The sequence below is a fragment of the Marmota monax genome, unplaced genomic scaffold (genome assembly GCF_021218885.2).
Source record: "Marmota monax isolate L192 unplaced genomic scaffold, Marmota_monax_Labrador192_F-V1.1 WCK01_AAM20220418_F8-fsc00102, whole genome shotgun sequence".
Taxonomy (NCBI): domain Eukaryota; kingdom Metazoa; phylum Chordata; class Mammalia; order Rodentia; family Sciuridae; genus Marmota; species Marmota monax.
This window is the reverse complement of record NW_026692494.1, coordinates 2,003,544-2,030,546: the sequence shown is the minus strand read 5'-3', so window position 1 is coordinate 2,030,546 and position 27,003 is coordinate 2,003,544. Positions and strand designations below refer to the sequence as shown.

At 54.3% G+C, this 27,003-nt stretch overlaps 3 protein-coding genes across 4 annotated transcripts; all 3 read left to right on the top strand.

Moving 5' to 3' along the window:
• Nucleotides 1-1,538: 1,538 nt before the first annotated feature.
• On the top strand, nt 1,539-9,439 carry Stxbp2 (syntaxin binding protein 2). 2 transcript variants are annotated; one of them, XM_046443862.2, is made up of 19 exons: nt 1,539-1,635; nt 2,772-2,821; nt 3,073-3,154; nt 3,658-3,734; nt 3,891-3,969; nt 4,056-4,159; nt 4,520-4,668; nt 4,876-4,960; nt 5,062-5,192; nt 5,295-5,402; nt 5,708-5,765; nt 5,921-5,986; nt 6,100-6,180; nt 6,478-6,616; nt 7,053-7,162; nt 7,867-7,962; nt 8,549-8,634; nt 8,726-8,883; nt 9,296-9,439. In XM_046443862.2, exons 1-19 carry the CDS (start codon nt 1,599-1,601, stop codon nt 9,379-9,381), a joined length of 1,782 nt encoding a protein of 593 aa, XP_046299818.1. In that variant the 5' UTR covers nt 1,539-1,598; the 3' UTR covers nt 9,382-9,439. The 2 variants fall into 2 exon arrangements, with proteins under 2 accessions (XP_046299818.1, XP_058435148.1); XM_058579165.1 differs by lacking the exon at nt 1,539-1,635 and adding an exon at nt 2,602-2,619.
• A 9,229-nt stretch (nt 9,440-18,668) lies between these two features.
• Nucleotides 18,669-20,077, top strand: Retn (resistin). Its single transcript, XM_046443686.2, has 4 exons — nt 18,669-18,819; nt 18,960-19,087; nt 19,535-19,612; nt 19,869-20,077. Exons 2-4 carry the CDS (start codon nt 18,970-18,972, stop codon nt 20,003-20,005), a joined length of 333 nt encoding a protein of 110 aa, XP_046299642.1. The 5' UTR covers nt 18,669-18,819; nt 18,960-18,969; the 3' UTR covers nt 20,006-20,077.
• A 3,781-nt stretch (nt 20,078-23,858) lies between these two features.
• Mcemp1 (mast cell expressed membrane protein 1) lies at nt 23,859-26,333 on the top strand. The gene is made up of 7 exons (XM_046443697.2): nt 23,859-24,428; nt 24,705-24,794; nt 25,261-25,398; nt 25,527-25,577; nt 25,656-25,802; nt 26,029-26,094; nt 26,199-26,333. Exons 1-7 carry the CDS (start codon nt 24,374-24,376, stop codon nt 26,213-26,215), a joined length of 564 nt encoding a protein of 187 aa, XP_046299653.1. The 5' UTR covers nt 23,859-24,373; the 3' UTR covers nt 26,216-26,333.
• Nucleotides 26,334-27,003: the final 670 nt, after the last annotated feature.

Here is a 27,003-nt window from a genome sequence, read left to right as displayed (position 1 = left end):
TGTGTAGGTTGTATTCTTGATGACTGCCATTCTGACTGGAAAAAGGGCAAATATCAAATCTCACTGTAGTTTGATTTACATATCCCTAATTGCTAATGATGTCAAACATTTTAAAAATTATTTGTTGGCCATTCATATTTATTCTGTGTCTGCTTTATTTATTTGCTCATTTATTAATTTGGGTTACTTGGGTTTTTTGTTTTGTTTTTTTGGTGTTGAGTTTGAGTTCTTTGTACATTCTAGATATTAATCCTCTGTTAGAAGAGTAGCTAGCAAAGATTTTTCTCCCAGCACTTTTCACACTCTTTTCACACTCTTGTTTCCTTTGCTGTGCAGAAGCTTTTTAATTTGATGCCATCCTAATTTTTAACTCTGGGCACTATTTTCTGAGCTTTAGGGGTCCTATGGAGAAATTCTTTGCCCCCCAAGCAACTTTAAGTGCTCCATGGGTGGGCAGGCCTTCTGGTCTTATTCACTCTTTTGTCCCATGTAAGTGGCAGGGGACTCCACACCTAGGAAACTAGCCCCACCCCTAGTACTGGGGATTGAACCCAGTGATAATATCCTATGGAGCTACATCTCTAGACCTTTTGATTTTTTGAGATAGGGTCTCTAAATTGTCTAGGCTGGCCTCAATCTTGTAATCCTCTTGCCTCAGCCTCCTGAGTAGTTGGGATTACAGTTATAGGCCACTGTACTGGGTTTGGAACATTCTTAACATGGCTGAATGAAGAAACCAGTTCAGATGAGCAGGACTCCCTATTCATACGTTAGATCTGTAACCTCATCTGTATGGGTGATGCAGGGACTGTGCCCTCAGAAGCAACAGGAATTGGCACTCAAATTATGAGTTGAGTGTAACTGTGTGTGCATGTAACTCAGCATGTCACTCACCCCATGTGTATTTGCTTGTGAATATGAGATTGTCAGCCTATGAGGGTAAGTGTCATGTCTAGTGACACGCATTCCTTCAGGTACAGGCTCCTGGGTCAAATTCCAGTAGGTTCACTCATATGGTGTTGGGGGTCCTGCAGATCCTGTTTCCTCCACTGCACCAGGCTCCCTGTTGTAATGTCAAGCAGGACTGAGAGAAAATTGGATAGCTCAAGTGCATGGCACACAGTGGGTGCCCAGGCTTCCTCGCTGCTGCTGGTGCTGCTGCTAATACAGAAGCTGCTGGAATACAGAAGACAGGTGGGTCCTGGTTCCAGGCCAGGAGGAGGTTTGGGAGCCCCCGTCCTCGCGTGGACACTCTTATCACGCAGACAGGAACTTCTGGACAGGGTGCTGATTGCGACTGTGTAAGGCAAAGGGGTTATTGTCCTGCGGTCCTTCTTGCTCACCGCACACAGCCAGGGAAAGTGGCCGAACTCTCGACCGTGAGCGCATGGGTCGGGGTGTGTCCCTCCGGAGACTGTGTGGACACACCTGCCCGCCTAATCCGCGCTGGGGTTCCTTGGTCTCTCCGAGAGCCTTCAGCGAGGCGGGGCCAGGTGCGCAGGGGCGGGGAAGGGGGCGTGGCCCACGTGGGTGACGCGCAGAACCACGCCCCCACCTTGGGACAGACCCGGAAGCGGCGGCGTTGCTCGAGGGGGAAGATGGCGCCCTCGGGGCTGAAGGCGGTGGTGGGGGAAAGTGAGTGCCTTCGCGGGGCCTGGCTCCGTATCCCCTGCGGGGCGGACGCCGGGGCGCACGGTCTCTGGGAGCCCAGGACCCCGGCGGGGAGTTGGGGGCTGAACTGGGTGGTGCCCGAGCGCCTGACCCTCGAGGGGGCGGGCGGGGACTTGGTCCCAGCGGACGCCCAGTTCCTCAGGTGCTGCAGCAGAACAGAGCTGGGCCCCGGGGACCCAGAGGAGCCGGTAATGGGTGGCGGAGGCTGGAGACATGACCCCTGGGCCCCCTAAACTGCCTGCAGGAGGAGGGCATAGCTGGACCTCTCCAGACTCGGTGTCTGAGCCGGGCAAAGTTCTGGGGCTGGACTCTAGTGGCCCCACCATGCGCTGGTCAGAGACTCCAGGTGGTTTGAGTGCTCAGGGGGCGTGTTCAGGCCCCACGGGGTGATGTGGGGGGCGCCTTCCTCCTTGCCCTATCCTCGGGAGCCCCTTGCAGCGACAGGACCCAGGCGTCCGGGCCTCGCGGGCGCAGGTCCTCTACCCCTCCCCCACCTCTGATAGTTCCGGCCTCAGCTGCTCCTTCCGCCCTGGCGGGCCAGATAACAGTGGACACGACACTCTGGCCGGTCCAAGCGAGGCCACCCTGTTCCTTTTCTCCATTCCTTCCTCTGGGCAGGGCAGACTGGCTCAGACCTCCAGCACTTCAGCCCAAAAGGGAGGCCCTTATACAGTGGGTGATGGGGAGAGGGGATACAGACGAGGAAACTGAGGACTCGTGGTTGATGGGATGAGCACAGCTAGGCACACATCAGAGCTGGGAACTTGGGGTCTTGCAGTCTAGTCTTAAGTGGATCTAATGGAGGTGGGGTGGGGGCCTGATTGGTAGCCCCACAGAAGGAAAACTGGAGGTGGGAAGGCAGACCCTTCCTCTCCATTCTTTCATGGATATATGGAATGGCAACTTGTACTCCAAGCCCTGTGCTGCTTAGGAATAGAGGGTACTTAGGTAAGTTGCCTGTCCTCTCAGAACCTGTTTTCCTGTCTGTAAATTGGGAGGGGGCTGATGCCAGGAGCTGCCTCTCCAGATCAGGGGGCAGGGGTGAATGGGAGTTAAGATGAGGGTCTAGCATCCTGAGCCCTCCCCACTCTTGCCTGCAGAAATTCTGAGTGGAGTCATTCGAAGCGTCAAAAAGGATGGGGAGTGGAAGGTAGGGGTAACCAGAGTTGGCCCCTTGCCCCAGTCTACATGGGGGGTCCCTCTGTACCCACAAGAAATTTTTGAGGAGGCTGTTGATCCAGGGGGTGGGAGCTGGGTGTATGGGTCTTGGGTCCTCCGTCCCAGCCAACCCTTGAAACTGTTGATCTCTCCACTTCCCCATGCCCCTTCTGGGGTCAGCCGTAGCTCCTTCTGCCTCTTGTCTGCCCATTGGTCCATCTGTCTGTCCATTCACCTGGACAGGTGCTCATCATGGACCATCCAAGCATGCGTATCCTGTCGTCCTGCTGTAAAATGTCAGACATCCTGGCTGAGGGCATCACCAGTGAGTGGACCCCCACCTCATGCTCTGGGTAGAACCTGAGTATGGGATCCCCTGAATATGGGGCCCTTGGATATAACTCTTAAATGTGAGATCCCTAAAATTATCCCAAGCTTCCAAGTATCCCTGTCCCTGCATAGACCACCTAGAGCATGTGACCAAGTACATCTCTCAGGTATGCAAGCTGAGGGTCCCACAAAGGACCCTGTCTGCAATCCTTACTAGGGACTGCTGAGGGCTCAGCCTCCTTGACTGCAGCCCCATGTAGAGCTCCCAGGGAGACTCGAGCCTGGCCCCTTGTGAATGCATAGCCTTCTGTGGGTGACCTGCAGGGTATGGCTGTGTGGGCCTAAAGATACAAAACCATGTAGCTCCTGCGTGTCTGTCTCCTGCTTAGAACTTCAGGTGATGCAGCTCCCCTAAGCATCCAATCCCCCAAGCCTGAGACTCTCCATGTGCCCCTGGCCTATGCCACCCACGAGTACCCCTTCTTCTGTTGCTATTAGTTGTTGAAGACATCAACAAACGGCGCGAACCCATCCCCAGTCTGGAAGCCATTTATTTGCTGAGCCCCACGGAGAAGGTGCCTCTATGAGTGAGCATGCTCATGGGTGCATGCATGTGTATGGCCTCTGGGCATGCTTGTGTCTGGTGGAGGATGGGCAGTGGCTGGGGGACCCAGGCAAAGGATGGGTCTGGGGTGCAGGGTCAGGCCCAGAGAGTGATCTGCATTCCCTAGTCGGTTCAGGCACTGATCGCAGACTTCCGGGGAACCCCGACCTTCACCTACAAAGCAGCACACATCTTCTTCACTGATAGTGAGTGAGGAGAGTGGGGGATGTGGAAGGGTAGTGGGTGAGAGTGTGGGGTGGCTCTGGTCTGATGGCCCCTCTGCCCAACCCAGCCTGCCCCGAGCCCCTGTTCAGTGAGCTGGGCCGCTCTCGCCTGGCAAAGGTGGTGAAGACGCTGAAAGAAATCCACCTTGCCTTCCTCCCCTACGAGGCCCAGGTACAGCCCAGGTGGAGGTGGGGTGTCTGTGACCAAATACAAAATATGTATAGAGAGTCAGAGAGGGAAGGAGCCAACCCAGGAGCTTTGTGAACCCTGCAGATCTCGGCAACTGGTGTTCCATCCCTCTGGGTTGCTCCAGGGGGCAGGCAGCATGGAGTCTTTCCAAGGGGGAGGACTGGGGGACTTACCTGTGGACTCTTACAGACATTGATTGGTGGCTGCCCCCAGACTGCCTTGAGACTAGCAGAGCAGACTCCGGAGACCAGGGAAGGCCCAGGCAGATAGATGCAGGTAGCAGCAGCTTCAAGTTAGGCAGGTTTGACCTACAGTGGTGGCCCTGGCACTTGTGTCCCCCAGGTGTTCTCCCTGGATGTCCCTCACAGCACTTACAACCTCTACTGCCCCTTCCGGGCAGGGGAGCGAGCGCGGCAGCTTGAGGCACTGGCCCAGCAAATTGCTACACTGTGTGCCACTCTGCAGGAGTACCCAGCCATCCGCTACCGCAAGTGGGGACCCAGCCCGCAGGCCCCATGCTGCCCTCTGACCTTGACCCCATCCTGCATCCAGTTTTTAGTCTCTCTTCGGACCCCAGTCCTGGTCCTCACTCTGACCCCTAACTCCCATCCTCAACCCCAACTTTAACCTCCTGACTGTGACCGGCCCTTCCAGACCCCATATTCTAATGTCCTTGTGTCTGACCATCCCACTTCTAGGGGTCCAGAGGACACAGCCCAGTTGGCCCATGCAGTCCTGGCCAAGCTGAATGCCTTCAAGGCGGACACTCCCAGTCTGGGCGAGGTGAGGGGGTGTTGGGGAAATGGGTCAAGGCCCTGCAGGGTCAGGGTCAGGGTCAGCATTAGCATCCTTATCCCTGCCTCTAACTCTCCTGAGCCACCCAGGGCCCTGAGAAGACCCGCTCACAGCTGCTGATTGTGGACCGGGCAGCAGACCCTGTGTCCCCACTGCTGCATGAGCTAACGTTCCAGGCCATGGCTTATGACCTGTTGGACATTGAACAGGACACATACAGGTGGGTGGACCTTGGAGCCTGCTGACCCCAGTTGCCCCCAACCTGGGACCCTTGTGCTTACTGAGTGCCCTGACCCTCATGTCCCCCTTCCTGCCCTTGCAGGTATGAGACCACCGGGCTGAGTGAGGCTCGGGAGAAGGCCGTGCTGCTGGATGAGGACGACGACCTGTGGGTGGAGCTTCGACACATGCACATTGCTGATGTGTCCAAGTGAGTGCTCGCAGTGGGTGCTGGAGGTGTGGGCCCCCCTGGATGCCCCTAACTCCTTCCTCCTATGGGTCCGCTATGTGGCTATGGGATCCCTGCTGCCCCCAGGCTTTGGGTCTAGGCTTTGGACTGACCCTCCATAAGCCACACCCTTCAGTGGGACTCTTGACCGTCCTCCAGCCTCATCCTACCCCCTGGACCCCCAGGGACATGTCCCTGCCTGTCATTTCCATCTGCGAAACTGCACTAACCTCACACTGAAGTCCCAGCACCAGCCCCCATCTCACCCTGCCCTCCCTCTTGGCTAGGAGGGTCACGGAGCTTTTGAAGACATTCTGTGAGAGCAAGAGGATGACCACTGACAAGGTAGCCCCCACCCCAACCTTGGCTGGGAGTGGAGGAAAGCCCCTCTCACTTGGGTGAGGGCGGGGCCTCATCCAAGATGCTGAGCCTGGAGTGGGATCCCGGTGGGCAGGGTTTGGCTTCAAGCCCACCCCCTGCGGTCTCCCACACTCCCTCAGGCCAACATCAAAGACCTGTCCCACATTCTGAAAAAGATGCCGCAGTACCAGAAGGAGCTGAACAAGGTGATAGAGCCCGGGTGGGTGGAACCTCCATCCCCGAGCTGCTGAGGCCCTCAGCCCCAGGCTCTGCCGTGACACCACATTTGTGACCCCAACTCCCACACCCCACTCTGCAGTATTCTACGCACCTGCATCTAGCCGACGACTGCATGAAGCGCTTCAAGGGCTCTGTGGAGAAGCTGTGCAGTGTGGAGCAGGTGTGGTGGGGCCAGCCCAAAGGGCCATCCCCTGAGAGGGATGGGGTTTGGGAGAGGGCGGAGCCTGTTGGGGGGTCCTGGTGAGCAGGTGGGCAAGTGGAGTGGGAACCTCAGGGGTGGGACCTGGTTGGGGGGTGTGGTCTTGGAGAGGTGAGACTGGAGTGAGGGGTGGAGTGAGGGGTGGAGCTTGTGGGGAGGTGGTCCTGGGGCTGGGTTGAGGCCTGGGCCTATTTGGGAGGGGCAGCCTTGGAGAAGTGGGGCCTCAGGAGACCTGTTGAAAGATGGGGTTGCCTGCAGGACCTGGCCATGGGCTCTGACGCAGAGGGCGAGAAGATCAAGGATGCCATGAAATTGATCGTCCCCGTGCTGCTGGATGCAGCGGTGCCACCTTATGACAAGATCCGGGTCCTGTTACTCTACATCCTCCTACGGAATGGTGGGTGGGTCTGGGGGTTCTTGAGACTTCCCTTTCACCGGTGTCTCTAGCAATCCCGGGAAACTTCCAGCCCTACAGCTTCCCAACACCAGGCATGCTGAATCCATCACATCCCTTTTCTGGGCCCTGTGACCCTTTTCCAACTATGTGATCCTCCACAGAGCCCTTCCCCCCTCCCATTAAACATGGAATTTATCCAAAATAAGCGTTTCTTTAAACTTGGTATCCCCTCTACTAATTCTGGAGGACCCCATTCTCCCTCAGGGATGCGGATCCATAGTCTCCCTGGCGTGAGAGTTTCCCTTTACACTAACTCCAGGGGATGCCTGGATCCTGAGGACCTCCCAACAGTGGGACATGCTCATCGAAGTCCTGGGGATACCTCTTAGCCCAGGACCCTGTGTAGCCACTTTCTGGCCCCCTTCTCCTTCCCCAGGTGTGAGCGAGGAGAACCTGGCCAAGCTGATCCAGCATGCCAACGTGCAGGCCTACAGCAGCCTTGTCCGGAACCTGGAGCAGCTGGGGGGCACCGTCACCAATCCTGGGGTATGCCAGGAGCAGGGTCAGAGGCTGGGTGGAAGGAGGCTGAGGGCTTGTGGGGGCAGCCAGGGAGAGGGCCTAGGTCAGAGCCTGGTCCTGTGGTGTGGCTGCACAGGCATGCGTGGCCCATGGGGACAGAGTGCCAGGGCCCATCCTAGGGCACACAGTTGGTAGCAGGGTGAGGTGTGCTCACTGCCACACTGGTCCTGGTGACAGTGCAATGTGGGGTATGTGCTCTGAGGGCTAGGGGTATGGTAGGGTCACCGGTGTTTGGGCAGCAAGGCACCCAGAAGACTTGGGGCTCCCTGAGGTCACAGTGGACACTCCACCCATGCAGCACACTCGGCAGCTTCCTGCACTCAGCTCTCGGTTTAGTCTCTCCTGTCTCTCTCTGGCCCTGCGTGTCCCACCTCCCCTGATCCTGCCTCCTCTGCGGGCCCTGTGTGCCCTTGTCCCCATCTCTCTCGCTGGCCTGTCTTCCATCTTTCTTTCTCTTTGCTCTTGTCTCTCTCCTTCCACCCCCGTTCCTTCCCTACCCACTTCTGTCCTTATCTCTCTCTGTCTCCCTGAATCTCTCTCTCTCTCTCTCCCCCGTTCCACCTCTTCATCTTTGCCTGCCTACCCCGCTAGCCAGATGAGGCCCCAGTCCCATCTGTGACCCACCTCCTTCCCCCTAACCCCCTACTGGCCCCACCTGGCCCTGCCCGCAGGGCTCAGGGACTTCAATCCGGTTGGAGCGGAGGGAACGCTCGGAGCCCACCTATCAGCTGTCCCGCTGGACTCCGATCATCAAGGACGTGATGGAGGTACTTGGGTGGGGGCTCAGGGCCCGTTCCCCCTGATCCTGTCAGCCTCCCTCCTCCTCCTCGTGCTAAGCCTCGGGGCTTAATGGAAAATCCCTCATTACTGGATTCTCCTGACACCCAGTCTGCTCTGGTCACCCCAAACACACACCCCAGGAATTAGGGCAGCAGAGAGCCCTTTAGCTGGGGAGTCTCTTCCTCTCCACCCACTGGCCCCTCCTCTGCATCCCCCTCTGTTATCTTCTTCCGACCCCTAGATGCCCTCCCTCACTAGCCCCTGGCCATCCTGAGGCCTGAAAGCGCAACATCAAATAGCCACAGGCCAGGGGCGTGGCTTCCATCTCCTTGGGGAGTTCTGGTACCCCTTTTTGCTTGACAGCCCGGCCACCTGGCCTCCCCACCCATGTAGCTTGGAAGTCTGAATTCCTAGGTCCCAAGGGGCTGAGGATGTTGATTTGTGGGTCCCCAAGGGGCAGGAGGCGCAGATAGTGGCTCCACTTTGCCAGGATCTTGACCTCTGTGAGGACTCCAGTCCTTGGTCCCCATTGTCTGGGGCTCATCTCCTAAACCTCCCTCTCTGGCCCCCCAGGATGTGGTGGAGGACCGCCTGGACCGGAAGCTGTGGCCCTTCGTGTCTGACCCTGCTCCCTCATCCAGCTCCCAGGCTGCTGTCAGGTGAGGCCCTGGGGATGCCCTTCACTGTCATCCCGGCCCACATCTGGGGGTGGGGTGTATACGGCCTAGACTGACCTCTTCCCCCGCACAGTGCCCGCTTTGGCCACTGGCACAAGAACAAGGTGGGCACCGAGGCTCGGCCTGGACCTAGGCTCATTGTGTACATCGTGGGTGGTGTGGCCATGTCAGAGATGAGAGCCGCCTATGAAGTGACCAGGGCCACTGAGGGCAAGTGGGAGGTACTTATTGGTGAGTAGCCAGGACTGCGGTTCTCAGGGGGCTAGAGTTGGACTTGGGGGTCCCTGAGGGACTGGAGCTTAGGCCACTAGGTGTCTAGGGATGGACTCTGGGGTCCCTGGGGTGCTGAAATTAGTCTCAGGTCCCTGGAGGTCTGGTGTTGGTCCCTAGAGATTTGGGATTGGATTTTGGGAGCCCTGGGGGGCTGGATCCTAGACGCCAGGGTTTCTGAGGGGCTGGGACTTAGGTTGTCAGGGAAGGGGTCACCTGGGGCCTGCACTCCCACATTCCTAATTCTCTAGACTCCTGAATTTTAGAAAGTCAGGCTCTTGGTTTGCTGAGGGGCAGGGACAGGCCTCCAACCACCCAGGACCCAGAGGCCAAGGAAGCACCCTGTTCCTCCCCAATCTCCCCTGCTCACCAGGCTCGTCACACATTCTCACCCCAACCCGATTCCTGGATGACCTCAAGACACTGGACCAGAAGCTGGAGGACATTTCCCTGCCCTGACCTTATGCCCCACCTCTGATTCCTCCCTTTACAGAGAAATAAATCTGCCCTCTCTCCACCAGCGAGCACCCACCTTGCTTTCTTCCCAGGGAAGACCCTGGGAGCTGAGCTGGATCAGGCCTGTGCTGCAGGCCTGACACACGCTGCCAGAACCTTCCCCTGGCCCCGAGGGCATCCTCAGCCCTTGGGGAGGTTAAGAACCCTGCTCAGGTTTGACAGTGGGTGGCCCTGAGGCTTACCAGCTGTGAGGCCCTGGCTACCTTGCTGGGTCCCCCGTGCAGAAATGAGGCCATTAATAGCAACTGCTTTGCAGAGAAGATGACAGTGTGGGAAAACTGACGGCACAGGACGCTGGCAGCCTCTCCACTCACTGGAGTCCTTTTGGCCGTTGTGACAGGGCCGTTGCTGTTACATTAACAAGCACAAAGGGCTGGTGGTGTTCTCCCCTCCTCCTCCCCCAGGACTGTCCCAAGGGGGCCTGCAGCCACATGCAGCTGAGGTTGTGTCTGGCTCTGGGAATGAGAGTCAGCCTTTGGTCAGGCACACCTGACCTCACCCTGCTCGTTCTCCCAGGTGTTCTCGGGCTCCTGACTGCGAGACGGATCAGAGCCTTTACTGGAGCGTTTGTTTACGAGGGTTGCCACAGACTGGCTGGCTTCACAAAAATTCATTGTCCTGTACTTCTGGAGGCTGCAAGTCTGCACCAAGGTGCCAGCCAGGTCGATTTCTTCCGAGGCCTCTTGGCGTGTAGACAGCGTCTTCTCCCTGTGTCCTCACACGGCTGTCCCTCAGTGTGTTAGCGTCCCAATTTTCTCTCGTAGGGACACCAGTCATCTTGGATTAGGGCCCACCTTATGACCTCATTTTCACTTAATTATCTCTTGAGAGACCTCATCTCCAGGTCATTCTGAGATCCTGGGGGTCAGGGCCTCAGCATGTGAATACCAGGGAGTCACAAGTAGCCTCCAGCACTTGGCTGAATGGAGTGTGAATAAGAGCGGTGAGGACAGACTCAGCCCGGCAGGCCACCAGAGGCCACGGCAGGGGGCTGTGGGAGGCAGAGGGCACCCAGGCAGGGGTGGTTAGGGAAGACTTTCCCTGCGAAGAGTGAAAATCCAGAGGGGCTGAGGAGGCTCAGTGGGGACAAAGGCTAGAAGGTGGAAGAGCAGCCGGCTGAGCTGGAGGGAGGGTGTTGACCAGCGACAAGATCTGAGAGCGCTAGGGCCACGCGGCCCGGTGAGGATTTGGGTCCCTGCTGGAGTGACGGGAACCACACGGTGTAACTGTGGCCCCGTGCCCTCTAGAAAGAGGTCCCTGAGGAGGGCACGGGGAGGGGCGGGGAGGCTGGGAACGGCGCCCCCTGGTGGGGAGCTGGTGGTTCCCTCTCGGTCACCTCCCGGGTTGTGGCCCATCCCAAGGCTGGACCAGGAGTGGAGACAGGGCACAGGGGACCCTCCTGATTTTGAGTCACAGATTTGTTTGCGAGTTTAGGGAAATTTAAGGACACTTCCCCCCAAATTGCACACATCTTTGTGCAGGTGGAGCCTGAGACAAACTGCGACTCAGCAGTTCTAGTAGATTTCTGGGTCTCCCACCCAGGGCAGAAGTTGGACACGCTGATGTGGAGCAGATGGGGTGCGGGCAAGAAAGAAGATTTGACGCCAGCCCCTGAGACGGCGTCCTGAATACCCTAGGGCAGGGACCCGTTTTAACTGGCGGAAGACGGAGGGAGTGGGAAGGACACGGTTTTATGATTTAAACTCAGGGTCCTGGGAAGCCGCGGCTTGGCTCGGGGTCCCGCCTGTGTGGTTAAGCGCAGAGAGCGCCAGGGGGCGCTGCGACCCGGCTTTCCGGCTTCTTTTGCTCCTCGGTCTGTGTCACTGAGCTGGGCGACCCTAATTAGAGATGACAGGAAGTGGGTCGAGGGTTCTTCTGTGTTTCTCAGCGAAGACAAAACCCTGTTGTGTAAACCACCTCCGTTTCTGCTCCTTATACTTAGATGACATAATGTTTCCGCACTAAAGACAAATATTGTAAATATTCACAGGTCCCTGGGGACAACAGCCTCTGGCATTATTAGTCCTAGAAGGGCATCTCACCAAGCCCTCTACGCACATTCGGCAGCTCCTCAAAACCTCGTATTTGGGAATAAACCCCAACCTCCTCTCTCTGCATCCAGTGATATTGACCTTCGCAACTCATTGTCCACCTCTTAGGCTGATGTCCCGCTAACAGGCCACACTGTTCCTGCCCAGGGCCCTTGCACCTGCTGCTCCTGGCCTGCAACTCCCTCTTCCTCCTTTTCCATCTCTGCTCAGTTGTCACTACCTCAGAGAGCCTCACAGTATTGATTGCTGCTTGGCACATTTTCTTTTTTGTTTTCTTCCTGGCCCGTGGACTGTCTGACATTCTAGATTGGTTGGTTGCTCCCTCATGGCCTAGTGTTAACTTTTTCTCTAAAATACACTCCCCTTTGCCCTCCTATTTCTCCTGTCAACAGGTGCTTGGGACAACAGCCTTGGTTACAACCAGATTCAGCTGTAGCCAGAATAATACATGAGGCTGGATACTTCCTTCCTCACGTGAGGGGCTCTGTAATGCCACCTAGCTAAGACTGGTCACCAGGCTCGGGGGCTGTCCCTTGTCTCAGTAACTCTCCACCTGAAGATGTTAGCAGCCACCAAGTCTAGGTCCATTATCCCTTGAGGATTATTTCCAACTGCATCCTTCCTGCCGCTGGAATTAGCCGGAGGGACAGAATTTTCTCTTTTAGCAACTAGTTGGTTTGTCCACAGTAACATCCTGATACATTTTCTTCAGTGTTATTTCTGGGGTTCCTCAAGGTCACTGGACACATGAGCTCAGCAGGGAGGAATGGAGTGGGGACAAGTCTGAAGGTCATTTGCAGTTACATTGTAAATACCTAGTAATCCCCCGCCTACCCCAGGCTGCGGCTGCCATGGTAACAGTGATGGGGCTTCCTGGGCAAGAACACTGGTGGGTTGGTTTATTTATGTACATCACAGGGGCAAGAGCTTCTCCTGTGTTGCACGGAGACTCTAGAATGATGGGTGGAATAGCAAGAGGGAAAGGTGGGTGGGCTTGAACTTTCTCAACTAAAAAAAAAAAGTCAAGTGCTGCAGTGTGGCTCGGGGCAGAGGGCTTGCCTAGCCTGGTGTGTCACCCCGGCACCTCAGGGTCCAGGGCAACCTGCAGTTTCCAGCTCAACAGGAGAGGGGGCGCTGGGACGAGGAGCCCAGGACCCCTGGCAGGACAAATAGGGTGGGGTGGAGAGCCCAGGGAGGGGCTGGGTGCCCGCAGGCAGGAAGGGGAAGTTAGCCCAGGAAAGCTGCGGAAATGACAAGAGTGGAGAGAAGACACCGCGTGCCCTGGGGGACTCCAGACAGTGAGGAAGCCAGGGAGCTTCCCTTTTTACAAATTTTTTAGGGGTAAAGTTGCTCAAAATCTTAAAACACATATTAACCAACAGTTTCACCCAAGGACATTGTGAAAAAGGGTCAGGTGGGGAAATGTCCCTGCGAGCAGAAGGGTTTTACTCCTGTGGAACCAGAAATGAGACTTCCCGGGGCCTTGGGAGTGGGCAGAAAGGACAGGGAAATTTCAGTCACAGGCCCCTCCACCTTGGCTCCCACCATAGTTCTCTTCTGAGACCCCTCAGAATCTCAGTGGTTGAGCTGGGCACCGTGGACACACCCGCAATCCCAGCAGCTCGGGAGGCTAAGGCAGGAGGATCACGAGTTCAAAGCCAGCCTCAGCAATTCAGTGAGGCTCCGTCTCTAAATAGAATATAAAAAAAGGCTGGGGTGTGGCTCAGTGGTTAAGCACCTCTGGGTTCCATTCCCAGTACCCGCCCCCCCCCAAAAAAAAAAAAGAATCTCAGTGGTTGGGGAAAGTTCTAGAAAACTCATGAAAGGCAAAGTTTATGAAGCCCTTACTCTGTGCCAGGCCTCATCCCAGGTGCATGTAAAACACTCTGTCCTCACCATGGCCCTGTGAGGTCATGCCACTAAGGCTCCTGTTACAGGTGGGGAAACTGAGGCCCTGTGATGCTTAGCTGTGTACTTAAGACCACAGGGAGCTGGGACTTGACCTGGGGAAGGGGCTTCAGCATCCCTTATGCATAACCACCCAGCATCCATGAACCCCCTGCACACTTCCCTGTGGTTGTCTGGGTGCCCTGAGCAGGGCTGGGGGAGAACCAGGAGGGAGGGGGCCGGAAGGAGGCAGGTCGTCCTGGGTGGTGGGGCGGGCATGGTGTGGTGGGAGAAAGCTTTGCTTAAAAGTAAGGACTGTGGCACTGACAAATTGCCATCTGAAATCCAGCTGTCTGGGGGGCCTTTCCCACGCGGCTCCCCTGCAGTTAGCTGTTGTCTGTGCACAGCTGCCCAGGGCTCCTGCGGCCGTGCGGGAGGGGATGCGTGTTCACTCCTGGATGCTGAAGAGCTGGGTAAGTGGGGGCCCAACTTTATACCAGGAAACCAGGCCAGATGCGTCCTGCCCACCACCTTCCCCTCCAGTCCCGAGTTCCTCATTTGGGGGTGGGCGGGTGGCTTCACCACCATCCCCTTCATTCCTTTCATAGTGTGAACTTGTGCGTTCTCTGTTTTTGTTTTCAAATAGGGATACTTTATTCCTGTAATTTCTTTAAGGGGAAGAGGAGATGTGGAGGAGCAGCTCAGAGGATTCAACACAGCAGATACGCCGCGCCAGCAAGTCTGAGGTCCAGTGCGCCACACCAGGGCTGTGGTGACACTATTGTGGGCAGGGTTTTTGCTGAGAGATCTTACCTGTTCTTCCTACACACGGGCACAAAAGTTGGTAAATGTGCAACGAGGATGTGTTAATTTGCTTGACTACTGTAACCATTTCACTACGTGCATTTCAAAACCTTACGTTGTGCACCTTAAACATATTACAATAAAATTTATTTTAGCTGGGTGAGGTGGTACATGCCTGTAATCCCAGTGGCTCAGGAGGCTGAGACAGGAGGATAGAGAGTTCAAAGCCAGCCTCAGCAACTTAGTAAGGCCATATAAGCAACTCAGCAAGACCCTGTTTCTAAATAAAAGGTAAAAAAAGGGCTGGAGATGTGGTTCAGTGGTTAAGCACCCCTGGGTTTAATCCCTGGTATCAAAAAAAGAAAAAAAAATTTAAAGAAAAAAGGTATAGGAATAGTCTCAAAAGATTTTTTTTTTTTTTTAAGAAAAGCTACCACCCACACACCTTTTGGTGGCTAAGAAATGATAGTCCTGAGGCCACTCCAACTTGGGATCAAATCTGGGCTTCTGCATGTACTGGCTGTGTGACCCAGGACAAGTTGCTTAGACTCTCTGGGCCTCACACTCTCCTTTTGTGAAGCAGAGGTCATAACCATATCTCCCTAACTGGATGGTTACACGGATTCAATAAGGTCATGTGTGTGAGTTGCTCAACACAGATTCAGGCATTGCACAAGTTGTCGATAGGTTGTTTTACAACTCACAGGTGTTGGGTAGGGTGGTGGGGAGAGCCTGAAGCGAAAGATCTGTCGGATTCTGCAGGACTTCCCTTCCCCCTGGAAGGAACATTGAGAGGCAGGAGCGGGTTTCCCAGAGAAAACCTAGGGTTGTTAACACTGGAAATCTCTCACTGTGTTCCTCATGCTTCCCTGGCCCAAGGCTCGCCTGTCCCCACAGGTCCTGCGGCCTCCCCTCCCAGGTCCATCCTGCACACTGGATTCTCCCCAGGTCAGAAGCATTGGCCCAGATGGGCCGAGGGCGCTCCCCAGCACACTGCTGAAGAAACCCGACAGCGGCCAGGGCTTTCATTTCCCTTCATTCACAGTGGACGGGAAGCAAGTGTCCGTGATTCTTTTCTGATTTGATAGAGCCACCTGCCATTGCAATCTTGTCACCAGGGCAACAAGTTATCATCTAGTAAGGCGACCAATCAGCAGCCGGGGCTTCCTCTGCAAGATGGCAACAGTTTCTAAGCTTCCTAGTGATACAAGTCCCCTTTGTTCGAAGAAGGCGTCAAGGACAGATGTCTGTTAACAGCAAAGAGAGCAAGTTGGTGGCAGTTATGAATATTTATAAAGAAAACCAGTTGTATGAGGCAAAAAAAAAAAATCCTATGTGGCTTCAGGGGACACAGAAGCCATTTCCTCTGGATCTTTCAGAAAGTCCTTTTTTCCTCACTATAAACTGTGAGCATAAAAGGGCGGTGGGGGAGGCACACGCCTGTCATCCCAGTGGCTCGGGAGGCTGAAGCAGGAGGATCGAGAGTTCAAAGCCAGCCTCAGCAATGGTGAGGCCCTAAGCAACTCAGTGAGACCCTGTCTCTAAATAAAATACAAAATAGGGCTCGGGATGGGGCTCAATGGTCGAGTGCCCCTGAGCTCAATCCCTGGTATATATATTAAAAAAAAAAAGCAGGATTAAAAAAAAAAACAAAAAACTGTGAGCATTGGAGGTGCTGGTTCCGTGGCTGTGTGAAGGAGTTTGCTCTCTGTCAGGGATACCTTAATAAACCTGATTTAAATAAACTCTACTTGGGAAAAACAAAACATTCACTCAGCATGCTGGCATCAAATGGAACACTTCAGAGTGCATTTTCTTACGTATAAATTGTATTTCAGTAAAACAGATTTTTTTAAAATTTGTGTTTGTTATTTGTGGAATTTCCTTGGGCAGCATCAGATGCAAAATTGAGGCCAAGTAGAGACCATTTTCACCAGTAGAAATTGGAAGGATGAAAGGGCTTTATTTTTTTAAAAGAGAATTAAGGCTCTTTCTTGTTTCTGACCCAAGGGTTTTCAAACTGAGTCCCTAGGGAACCCTAGGGATCCCACATACTACCTCACTTTCTCTTCCACTGTTCTCAGCTGCTCGGTTCTTCTAGCCCTTCAAAAGCTCTTATCTGAAAAGTTCTGTGGATGAAGAGTTTGAAAAGAAGAACTCTTAAAAAAAAAAGACCCCCCCTTTCTGTGTGTGATGCTGGACATGAAAACCAGGGCCTCCCGTGCATGCTGGGCAAATGCTCTGCCACGGATTGGCACCCCCAAGTCCCCAAATGATTTTTGCTTCCTTGTGCAATCTCTGTTGAGCACAGGCTGTGTTGGGGGTCTTCAGGGAGAAGGGCTGAGCTGGGACTTGATCTGGACAAGATCTGGCAAGAAAGTGGACCTCAAAGTCCCCACAAGGACCAGTGCAGAGGGACAGGATTTCTTTCTTCTAACCAGGCTCCCGCCTTCCTGCCTCATTAGATTGCTCTCAGTTCCTCAAAATGGGGACACAATGTTCCCTCCACCCAGAAGGCCCTCCCTGGCTTGTTCCCTGGTTAACTCTCGCCTGCCCTCCACCTATCCTCAGCCATCTCTCCCTCCACTAAAACCTTCTTGGATTCGTCCACATGGGGCCAGAGTGTTACGTTAGAAGTTCTTATGGAACTAGGTTCTTCTCTGTACAGGAACAGCACCCGAGTCTGCGTGAGTATCCTATTGGTGTCTGTCTTCTCCCAACACATAAGGCCAAGTTCCACGGTGGCAGGATCAGTGTCCACCTGCGCTCTATTGCATGCACAATACTAAGCACAGCACCTGGCACATAGTAGATGCACAATAAATAGCACCTCCACTTTGGACCTGCAGACACTGTTGAATTTACACAGCAATCTCATACATACATGTTACTTTTATGGAAACATAACGTGCATAGAGAAAATTATGCAAATGTAAGCGTACAGTTCAAATCGTGCATTAATCCCAGAAACCTTCCGTGTCCCCATATCCTTACTACCTTGGATTCTCCAGGAAACTTCCTTCATCATTTCCAACAGCATAGATTAGTTTTGTCCTTTTTTTTTTTTTGTCCTTCTGTGTGAGTGGATTTGTGTGGCATGTCCTCTTTTATGTCTGGCTTCGGTGCTAACATGATAGCATGTGAACCATCCAGATTCTCTGCACAAAGTTGGAGTAGACAGCCTCATCTCTAGATTGCTAGAGGCCAGGGGTGGGAATTGTTTTTTTCTATAAAGAGCCATAGTAACTGTCACAACTACTCAACTCTCTCATGGATGTGTGAATGCCATTGACATGTGAAAGCAGCCATAAATGTACTTTTAAAAGTGGGGGCTGGGGTGTAGCCCTGTGATAGAGTGCTTGCCTAGCCTGTGCAAGGCCCTGGGTTCCATCCCCAGCACCAAAATCAAAACTAACTAACTAATTAAAAGTGGGCATCTATGTTCTAAGAAAATTTCATTTATGGATACTGGAATTTGAATCTCATATCATTTTACGTATCATAAAAGGTTAAAAAAATTTTGGATTGGTTTTAAAAAATGCAAGAATGGGTAGCTCCTCAGAAAGTTAAGCATAGCCAGGGGTGGTAGGACATGCCTGTAATCCCAGGAACTTGGGAGACGGAGGCAGGAGGATCACAAGTTCAAAACCAGCCTCAGCAACTTAGTGAGGCCCTAAGCAAGTCAGTGAGACCCTGTCTCAAAATAGAACATAAGATATGGGCTGGGGAGTGTGGCTCAGTAGGTGAACACCCCTGGGTTCACAAAAAGGAAAGCATAGAATTGGCCTATGATCAGGCAGCCTCTCTTCTGCATCGTGCTAAGTTAAACAAGCCAGAAACAAAGGGATCCATGTCCTATGACTCCAGGTATATGAGGTCCCTGGAGTGGACAAATTGGCAGAGTAGAATAGTGGGTGCTGGGGAGCGGGAGGGAGGAGAAGGGGGAATGAGCGTTGAACAAGGGGCAGAGTTTGTGCTCTGGATGAGGAGACAGTTCTGGAGATGCATGGTGGCCACCCAACAAACACGGTGGAGGTGCTTAATGCCACTGAACTGTATGCTTAAAATATGGCTGACTTTATGCTCCCGGTATTTTATTACAACCAAAATCTGTTGTGTTGGAAACTTAAAAAATAGCAAAAAATATAACAATTGTTCTTAGCTAGGGGATGGCCCCAAATAAAACATCTACACCTGGCCACTGGCCACAGTTGGCCAGTTTGCCTCACAGATAGTTCTGCAGAAGCAATCGACACGGTCTTGTGTCTCTATTCTCTTGCTGACGGGCATTCAGGCATGAACAGGCACACAGAGGCCATCAGACACAGCACCCTGTGTCCCCGCACGCAAACTTTTGCTTCTCTCTCCCTCCCTCAGATCTCGGCCCCTGGAGTGGTCACCCATGCTCCCTCCTGACCAGTCCCCAGTGGAGGCAGGGGGGCTGCTGAAGGAGAGGCTGTGGCGGGGAGGAGGCAGAGTCACCCTCTGGGGCCTCCATTCCAGGGGCTTCCTCTTGGCCCGGATGTGGGCAGGGAGGGCCCAGGGACTCAGCTGTCAAGAAGGAAGCCCCACACCCAGACGCCTCAGGAGAGCTGTGTGGCACAGGATTTCGACTGTTTCCTACTGAGTCCGCCAAGGGGTAAGTGAGAGCTCTCCCTGTCGTGTCCAGGGGCCCAGCGCAGACCCGTGCCCCCAGCTCCGGGCTTCGGGCACGTGGGCCTGATCCTCCCCACCATGGAAGGGAGCTGACCCAGAGGCGGGTCTTGTCTCCTCTCACAGCACCTGCGGGATGAGGACTCTCTGCGTCCTTCTCCTCCCTGTCCTGGGGTTGCTGGTGTCCAGCAAGTCATCGTGTCCCATGGATGAAGCCATTGATGAAAAGATCCAGGGGGGCATCAGCTCCCTAAGTGAGGATTCTCATATCTATTCCAGAGATCAAACCCCAGCTCAGTGCTAACCAAACCTCACACCCAGACCGCGAGCTCAACCCATCCCCACTCCCAGCTGTGCCCAGCCCTACCTGGAAACAGCTCCGAATTCAATCCCAAACTAACCCCACCTGTCACCTCAAACTTGGGGGCTTACTCCAGAACACCCGAGCCGAGGCAGAGGACCCTGGAGGTGGTGGCCTTTCCACCAGGACCTGGACCACCTATCTGGGCCTTCCCTAGGGAAACTGTGTGTTTCTGGGGATGGATCCCAGGGCCTCCTGCCTGCCAGGCCAGCGCTCTACCACTGAGCTGCACCTGTGGCCGTCCCCAGGGGAACCTCTGCTCCCCTGCCTGGCTCCAAGCCAGCGCCTGGGGATGCGGGAGGACAGCTTGGTCTCACAGCCTCCCATCCCACTTCTGCAGTTTTTGCAGCAATACAGAACATCCGCCTGGACTGCAGGACCGTCACTTCCAGGGGGAACCTGGCTACCTGCCCTGCAGGTGAGTGCATGAGCCTGTAGTTCAGGCTCAAGTTTGTCCCAAGCCCCTGGGAAGATCCCATCCTGAGCTTTTACTTCCTTAGTGTCCAGATCCCTCATCCAGCCTTGTCCCCCTCCACTCCAGCTCGGGTACCTCATTTCCTTAGGGCACTGGTGTCCAGGCCCCCAGCCTCCTTGCCCCCATGTATCCTGTATCCACTCCCTGGTCGGAACCCGTGGCCCCCACCCCGCCCCAACCTCCTGGCTCCCACCCCCAGGCCTCTCTGTCACCGCCTGCACGTGTGGCTCAGCCTGTGGCTCATGGGACGTGCGCGCCGAGACCACGTGCCACTGCCAGTGCGCGGGCATGGACTGGACCGGAGCGCGCTGCTGTCGTCTGCAGGCCGCCGCCTGAGGTCGATCACGCTGCGCCCCAGGGAGGGGTGGGGGGGCTGCAGAAATAAACGGAAAGAGATGGTGACCAGCAGACCTGGCCCCGGGTGCGGTTTCCTCAGCTGGGCGGGGCGGGCAGTGGGGAGGACGGGCTGAGCGCGCCCCTGCGAAACCCACGGAACCCAGGGAACCCAAGGGCCGGACCAGGACAGGGACGCCCCCTTCTTCTGCTCCTTCCCTCTCCTTTGCCTGGTGTCTCCACCTCTTCCTCTGCTAGTGGGACCCCGACTTCCTCCATTAACACCGCCAGCTGAGGGCTCAGGGCCACCTTCAAGAGCCAAGTGAGTCTCACCTTTGAGGCCACCTTGACGGCCTCGGTCTCCTGCCTCCCAGGAAACCGCTAGTGTCATCCCCCACCCCAAGACTTCATGCAGGATCTGGGTCAGTCCGTTGTGGGCAGGACACTCGGGGCCCTGAGTCCCCAGCGACCCTGGGCTCCAGGATTTTGTTATAATGATGCTAAGAGGACTAATACACGTGGTCACACAGAGATGCCATAACTACAGGCACGCCCATGTCCCCACAGACACACAGCGATAAGAAAGACACCCCTGAATCCACGTGAAGAATGACAGACACACCCATGTTGGAGGACAGACTAAGTGTCACAAACATATGTGTCCCTGACAGACTCTTGTCTTCTGGTAGCTGGTCCCCACCCCAACCTGAATGCACACCCAATGCCCTAGAGGGCCCCCCAGCCCCACCCCCAGCATCCTTTACCACAGCTCCCAGGGCAGAGGACAAATCTAGGTGACTCAGGGTCCAGGTCCCCAGGAATCCTGACCCAGGGGCTAGGGATCCAGCCCCTGAGAGGCAGCTAGAATTCCTAGCACCCACTCTTGAAAGACCCAAAACTCTAATGTCACCCTGCAGGATTAGGGATAGAATGGTCCTGGGTTTCAGGGTGTATGGAGCCTTCCCCCCACTGCCTCCTACCTCTCATGGTGGCTCAGCCCCTTGCGCTGAGTGACCGTGAGCAGAGATCATTCTACTCCTGGGGGCTTCCCCCCTGACTACAGTGTGGCCTCAGGACTGAGTGGGATGGTGAGTCAGAGGCGTGGCCAGGACCAGAGAGGACAAGTCTAGGCCTTGCATGTCCCTCCTCTTCATGACGCATGTGTGTAGCGGAGCTCCCTGGTCCCTAGACCCTAGTGTGAGGGCCCCACCCAACTGTCCTCCTGTGTCTGGACCCCAAGAAGGGCCTCTTCAGAGCCCTCAATTCCAGCTCAGCCATCTGCCTGTCCTAGCACACAGACTCGGATGTTATATCTGCCTATGTGACCTTGGGCAGGCAAGCCCCGTTCTTGAGTCTCTGTTTCCTCAAAAGTCAATGCCCTAGCTCCCTGTGGTGGCTAAGATTCTTGTGGACACAGGGCCACAGGCCCCAGGTCAAGCTAGGTTGAGTGCGGAGGGAGGGGGGGAGGAAGTTTTGGTATGTGTGACTGCTGAGAGCCCCAGTGCCAGAACAGCAGGTTCAGGAATGGCTGGATCTAGGGTCTCACATGATGGCTCCTGGACCAGATTCCCCCTCAGCTCTGTTTTTCTCAGTGCTGGCTTCCTTCTCAAGCAGATTCTCCCCTGTCACAATACCAGGCTTACATTATCCCAGTCTGGAAGCCTCCGTGGAAAGAAAAAAGAAAGAGCGCCTTTTTTCCCCTTGTTAACCCAACAGAAATCCCAGACCAGAGTTTCATTGGCCACGCCTGTGCCAAAGCTTAGTTTCTGATTGGTTGAACCTGGGTCATGTGCTCACCCTTAGCCAATCCCAGTTTTGTGACCCACTGGACGGAGGGCACTTTTCTATCTTAAAGTCGAGATTGTTATCCTATGAAAAGTGGGCGTTGGTCAGGTAACCCCAGGAATGTGTCCGGCATGACAGGGTGGCTTGTGGGCCTCCTGTTCAGTGGCTTTTCCTCTAAGGAAGTCTAGATGGCTGGAGCCAGTCTCAGGCTCATCCAAGAGAAATATGCAAAGTGCAGTCCGGCCCTCTGTGCCTGGCCCTCAGAGCAGAGCCGGCCTCCACTTGGTCCAGCCCCTCTGGGTCTGTTATGTAACTCAATGGCTGGTTTCTTTCTAAGACTGGATAGAGGAGCTGGCATGGAAACACTATTAAATTGATCTTTCCTGGGGATTTGGCAATATTTCGAAAACAGTATGTTATCCTCACTAGATCACGGAGTCCATTCCAAAATGATTTCGAATTTAATTTCAAGTTTTAAGCCAAACATAGAATGCTCACTTTCCTGCACATGGTCAGAAAGTCTTAGACTTCTCATTTTTCCCCCAAAGGGAATAAACTATAATACTCTTAACTTGCACTGTCCAATAGCAGGCATTGAACCTTGAAATCCGACCATTTCGAAATAGAAATGGATCTTAAATGCAAATGCACCTTTGATTTCTAAGATGAGGAAGAAAGGAAAGAAAGAAGAAATGAAGGAGGAAGAAAACAATATAAACGATCTTTAAACAATTTTTATTGACGTCTTGTTGTTGAGATGGGGGAGGGGATTGCTTGAGCCCAGGAGTTCAAGTTCAGATGGCTATGTTGCCAGGACGGCCTTGAACTCCTGGGCTCAAGCAATCCCCCTGCCTCAGCCCTGAGTAGCTGGGACTATAGGAGCACACTATGCCCAGCTTTGTTAATAATTTAAAAATATCACCTACATGCTGAAATACTAGTTTGGTGTATTATGCTAAATAAAAATAATATTGAAATCAATTTAGGGCTGAGGGTGTGGCTTAGCGGTAGAGTGGGTTAGCATGTGGGAGGCCCTGGGTTTGATGCCCGGCATCTGCTCCCCACTGACAGACATGACGAGGCTGGGTGTGTAGCTTGGTGGCACAGCATTTGTAAGACCCTGGGTTCCATTCCCAGCACTACAAAAAAAAAAAAAAAAAGGTATTTAGCTTATCAGGTGCTTTTTTTAAATGCAGGTGCTAAAAAATTTTAAATTAAACGTGTGGGTTTGGGGGTGTGGCCCAGTGGCAGAGCACCTACTTAGCCTGTGCAAGGCCCCGGGTTCTATCTTCAGCACTGCGACGGTGATAACTATCATTAATTAAACACGTGGCTCACATATATCTATTGGAGACACAGCTCTAGACTTAAGCAAAACTTCTTTAAATACTCTGTACCTTTTGTAGTCCTCATTTTCAAGGAGAAACACAAAAGGATGTTCAGGTACCTTCTAGACAGAGTGCAGTTCGTGTTTCTCTGGTGGCACGTGTACAAGAAGAATGACCGCAGCTGAGCTGTGATGAGCCTCCAGGAGCAGACGCGTGGCTGCGGGGTGTGTACTTGGAGGTGTGTGTAGCCGGTCGCATGCCTGTCATCCCAGCAACTTGGGAGGCCCAGGCAGGAGGATTGCAGGTTCAAGGGCAGTCTCAGCAAATTAGTGAGACCCTGTCTCAAAAGATAAAAAGGGCTGGAGATGTAGCTCAGGGGTGGAGTGTCCCTGGCTTCAATCCTCAGGATAAAAAAAAAAAAAATGGAGGTGTGTGTACATGTTTGTACTGTATGGCTGGTAGGGAGCCGAAAATGAGCGTCAGGGCTTGGGGGTGGCTCAGTGGTACAGAGTTGCTGGGCATGCATGAGGCTCTGGGCTTGATCCCCTGCCCTGGAGAAAAACAAACAAACAAACAACAACAAAAAAAAACACAGGAAAACAAAAGAAAAAGACCCCGCTGGGGTCTTGAGGGTGGGGGGAAAGTGTACCCCCAGGGTCTGTCTAAGCAGGGGCTGGGGTGTGCTCTGACCTCGGGGCTGGTGGTGGGCATCAGTCCCCATGGTGCCCTCATGACCTCAACTCTGTTCCTTTCCGCCACAGGGTCTTGGAGAAGCAGAACTTTTGGGTTTGGGGTAGAGCTGAGAAGCGGGAGTGGATGGGGGGGAGGTGTGAGGGGACCAGGAATCCCACCTCCAAGCCCGACAGCCTTTGCCCTAGAAGATGAGGCTCTAAGGTGGCCCAGCTCTTCTACAGACAGGAGACAGAGGAGGGAGGAGGGGAAAGTCCATCCTGGTAGGCTCCCCCCCCACCACCACCTTCTCTCATCACTGCCTGTAACATGCCAATTCTGTCTCTGGGCCAAAGGGTTCCTCTTCTTGGCCACCCCTGAGACGTCTGACCTTCTTAATCTGAGGGGCAAGGATGCACCAAGATGAGAGGGTCATGGATTTCTGAAAACCAGAAGGCAAACCCCTTTCTTCCTCTTCTGCCCCCAAATTTCCTCATCTCCCCAACACTTTCCGGTGGGTGTGGATGTGTGGACACTCTAGCAGGCCAGGGACCAAGCACCCTGAAATCTACATAACCAGCACTTCAAGATGCAGGCAGCAGCCTTCAGAGACAAGAAAGGGGGAAACACCGGCGATCACAAAGGTCAGGAACCTGGGCGTGGGCCGGGGGCAGTCAAGAAGGAGGGTTGAGATAGGAGAGAGAAGGGGCCCAGGTGGGGGCTGGAGGGGTCCTCCTCCTCCAAGATGCACGGTCACCTGCTCTGCTTCACCACAAAGCAGACTTTAGTCTCTCACTCCTTTTTTGCCCCTGAAAACTTGCCGTGTTCAGGGACTGCGTGCACCAGGGTCTCCCTGTCCCCTTCCCTGCCTCTGGGTTCTCTGTAGGTCTCCATAACCTCTCCCACCAAATCTTACACAGATACCCATGACCCTGACTATGAGAATATTACCTTGACCTTCAGAAACCGGGACCAGCCAAGGGGCAGTCATCTAGCGCCCGTGAATCAAGGTGAGCCAGGCCTGACCGCCAGGCCCCCAACCTCAGGAAGGGGAATGTGGGAGGGCACTTCAGGGACAAGGGGCTGCTTCGTGGAGGTGAATGGTGTGGAGTGTGGTGGTATCAAGGACTGGGATGGTGGCCGTGGAGGTGGCTTTGCAGGTGGTAATGGTGATGGCACATCTGAAATGTGGTGTGGGTGAGTGCTGGATACCACAGGCATCGATGTTGGTGGGTGTTGGTGGCACTGGGTAAGGTCTGTAAGGGGGTGTGTGATGGCGACGTGCTGGAAACGATCGCTGGTGGTGTGGGTGAGGGGGATGTTGTGGCAGCTTGTTGACAGTGACCATGAACGCTGTTGACGGTCACAGCTGCAGTGGTATTAAGAGCAAGCCGTCCATGGTGTCAGAGACAGAGCCAGGTCTGCCTGGCGGGAGGGGGGGGCGCTGGGGGTCACCGGCCTGCTTCTCTGTCTCAGTCTCAGCCCAGCCCAGGCCATCCTCGGACGCTGCTCAGGTCCCTGCTTGGTTGCACAGAGCCATCATGAGCCTGTTTGTCCTTCTCGCCCTGACCTTTCTGTTCTTCATCACCCTCTCCATCTTGATGCTGTTGAAAAGTGAGAGTTCTTGGGGGAGAGGGGCGGGGAGGTCTGAGTGTCCACCTTACTCCCTCCCGATCCCAGCCCCGCTCCCAGGAGGGCTGACCCACGCAGCTTCCAGGTTTCCCCTGCCCTTTCCCGAACAGATTCGGAGATGTCTAGGGAGCTGCTGAGCTTGAAAAGGGAGCTTTGGAATGGTGAGTCAGGGGCCTCACGGGGAGACCCACAGGGTTGTGTGGAGATCGGGTGGTCACCCTGCCAACCCATGCCCATAGCCACGAACGCGGCTCAGGAGGGCCAGGAGGAGCAGAGGACGCATTGGAGAGCCATCCTGCAGAACTCTGGGGAGGCCATGAAGGGCATCAGTGAGATCAAGATCAAGGTCCAAAGTGGAAATGAAAAACTTAAGACAGTGGCAGCAGGTACCTTCAAGACCCACCTTTTGTTGGATGAATTTGTTTCAATGCTCAGCACCAGGCTGGGTGCTGGGGCCTCGGGGGAAGAGACGGCTGGGCTCCTGACCTCCCAAATCCTAGGATTTGGAAGGGGTGATGGATGATGGCTCTGAGTTGCTGCACTCCAGGCTGGAGGCCTGCAGGGAGGGGCCTGCAATGGAGGCCTCATCAGTCTCTCCTTCCCTCCCACCAGAAATAACCCAAATCAATAAAAACACACAGAAGATCCTGGAGGAGCTGGGGAAGAAGATGAGCACACGTAAGCCAGGGCCCAGGGACGGGGGTCAGGGGAGCCTGGGCCTGGCCTCAGTGCCTCTCTCAGGGGGCTGGTCTGCCTGATCTTGGGTCTCTCCCCTCCCTCAGAGTCTACACCTCAATGAATAAGACACTGCAGCCACAACTTGGAGGACAGGATTGCAGCTGCCATCAAGATGAAAAATGCACTGTCAGCCTCCCCCTTGTCCCACGTATAGAAAATTGAATGTCATCATGACTGTGTTTCAGAGTTGCATGACTCTCTGTGTGTGTGTGTGTGTGTGTGTGTGTGTGAGAGAGAGAGAGAGAGAGAGAGAGAGAGAGAGAGAGAGAGAGAGAGAGAGAGAATAGCATTTGGGGAAGCATGGGAGTTTCTGTGTCTCCCACAGGAAGGTGTTATGGGTGAATGTGAATGTGGGAGTCACAGCAAATGTGATGTGTATGCCTATGACACTCTACATACAGCACACACATATAAGTGGCATGACATGTGAGTATAGGCATGTCCCAGCCATCAAGTATCCCCAAAGTATGCCATTGTGAATGTGGGTGGTGGTGACAGGTGATGCTCCTCTCACTGCATGAACATGAGTGCGCTGTGCTGCGCCATGTGTATACCTGTCATGGTGAGGTGGGAGCACACAGCTGTAGATGTGTCGTGTGCCAGCGTAAACAGGCTGTGTCATTCTGCATGTGCTGGGTTTTGTCACCCTGTGTGTTCAGAGCACAGATGTGCACGCGGCCACTTACTTCTGCATTCAGGCTTTGTGATTCATGAAGATAAAAGTCAGGGGGAAACAATGTGGTTCTTGGCCTTGTTATTGGCATGACTCTGGGACTTGAGAACTCTGGGAGAAAGTGCTTGGGCCTGGGGGTGGGGCGAGTCAGTCACACAGAGCATGGATATGATGTG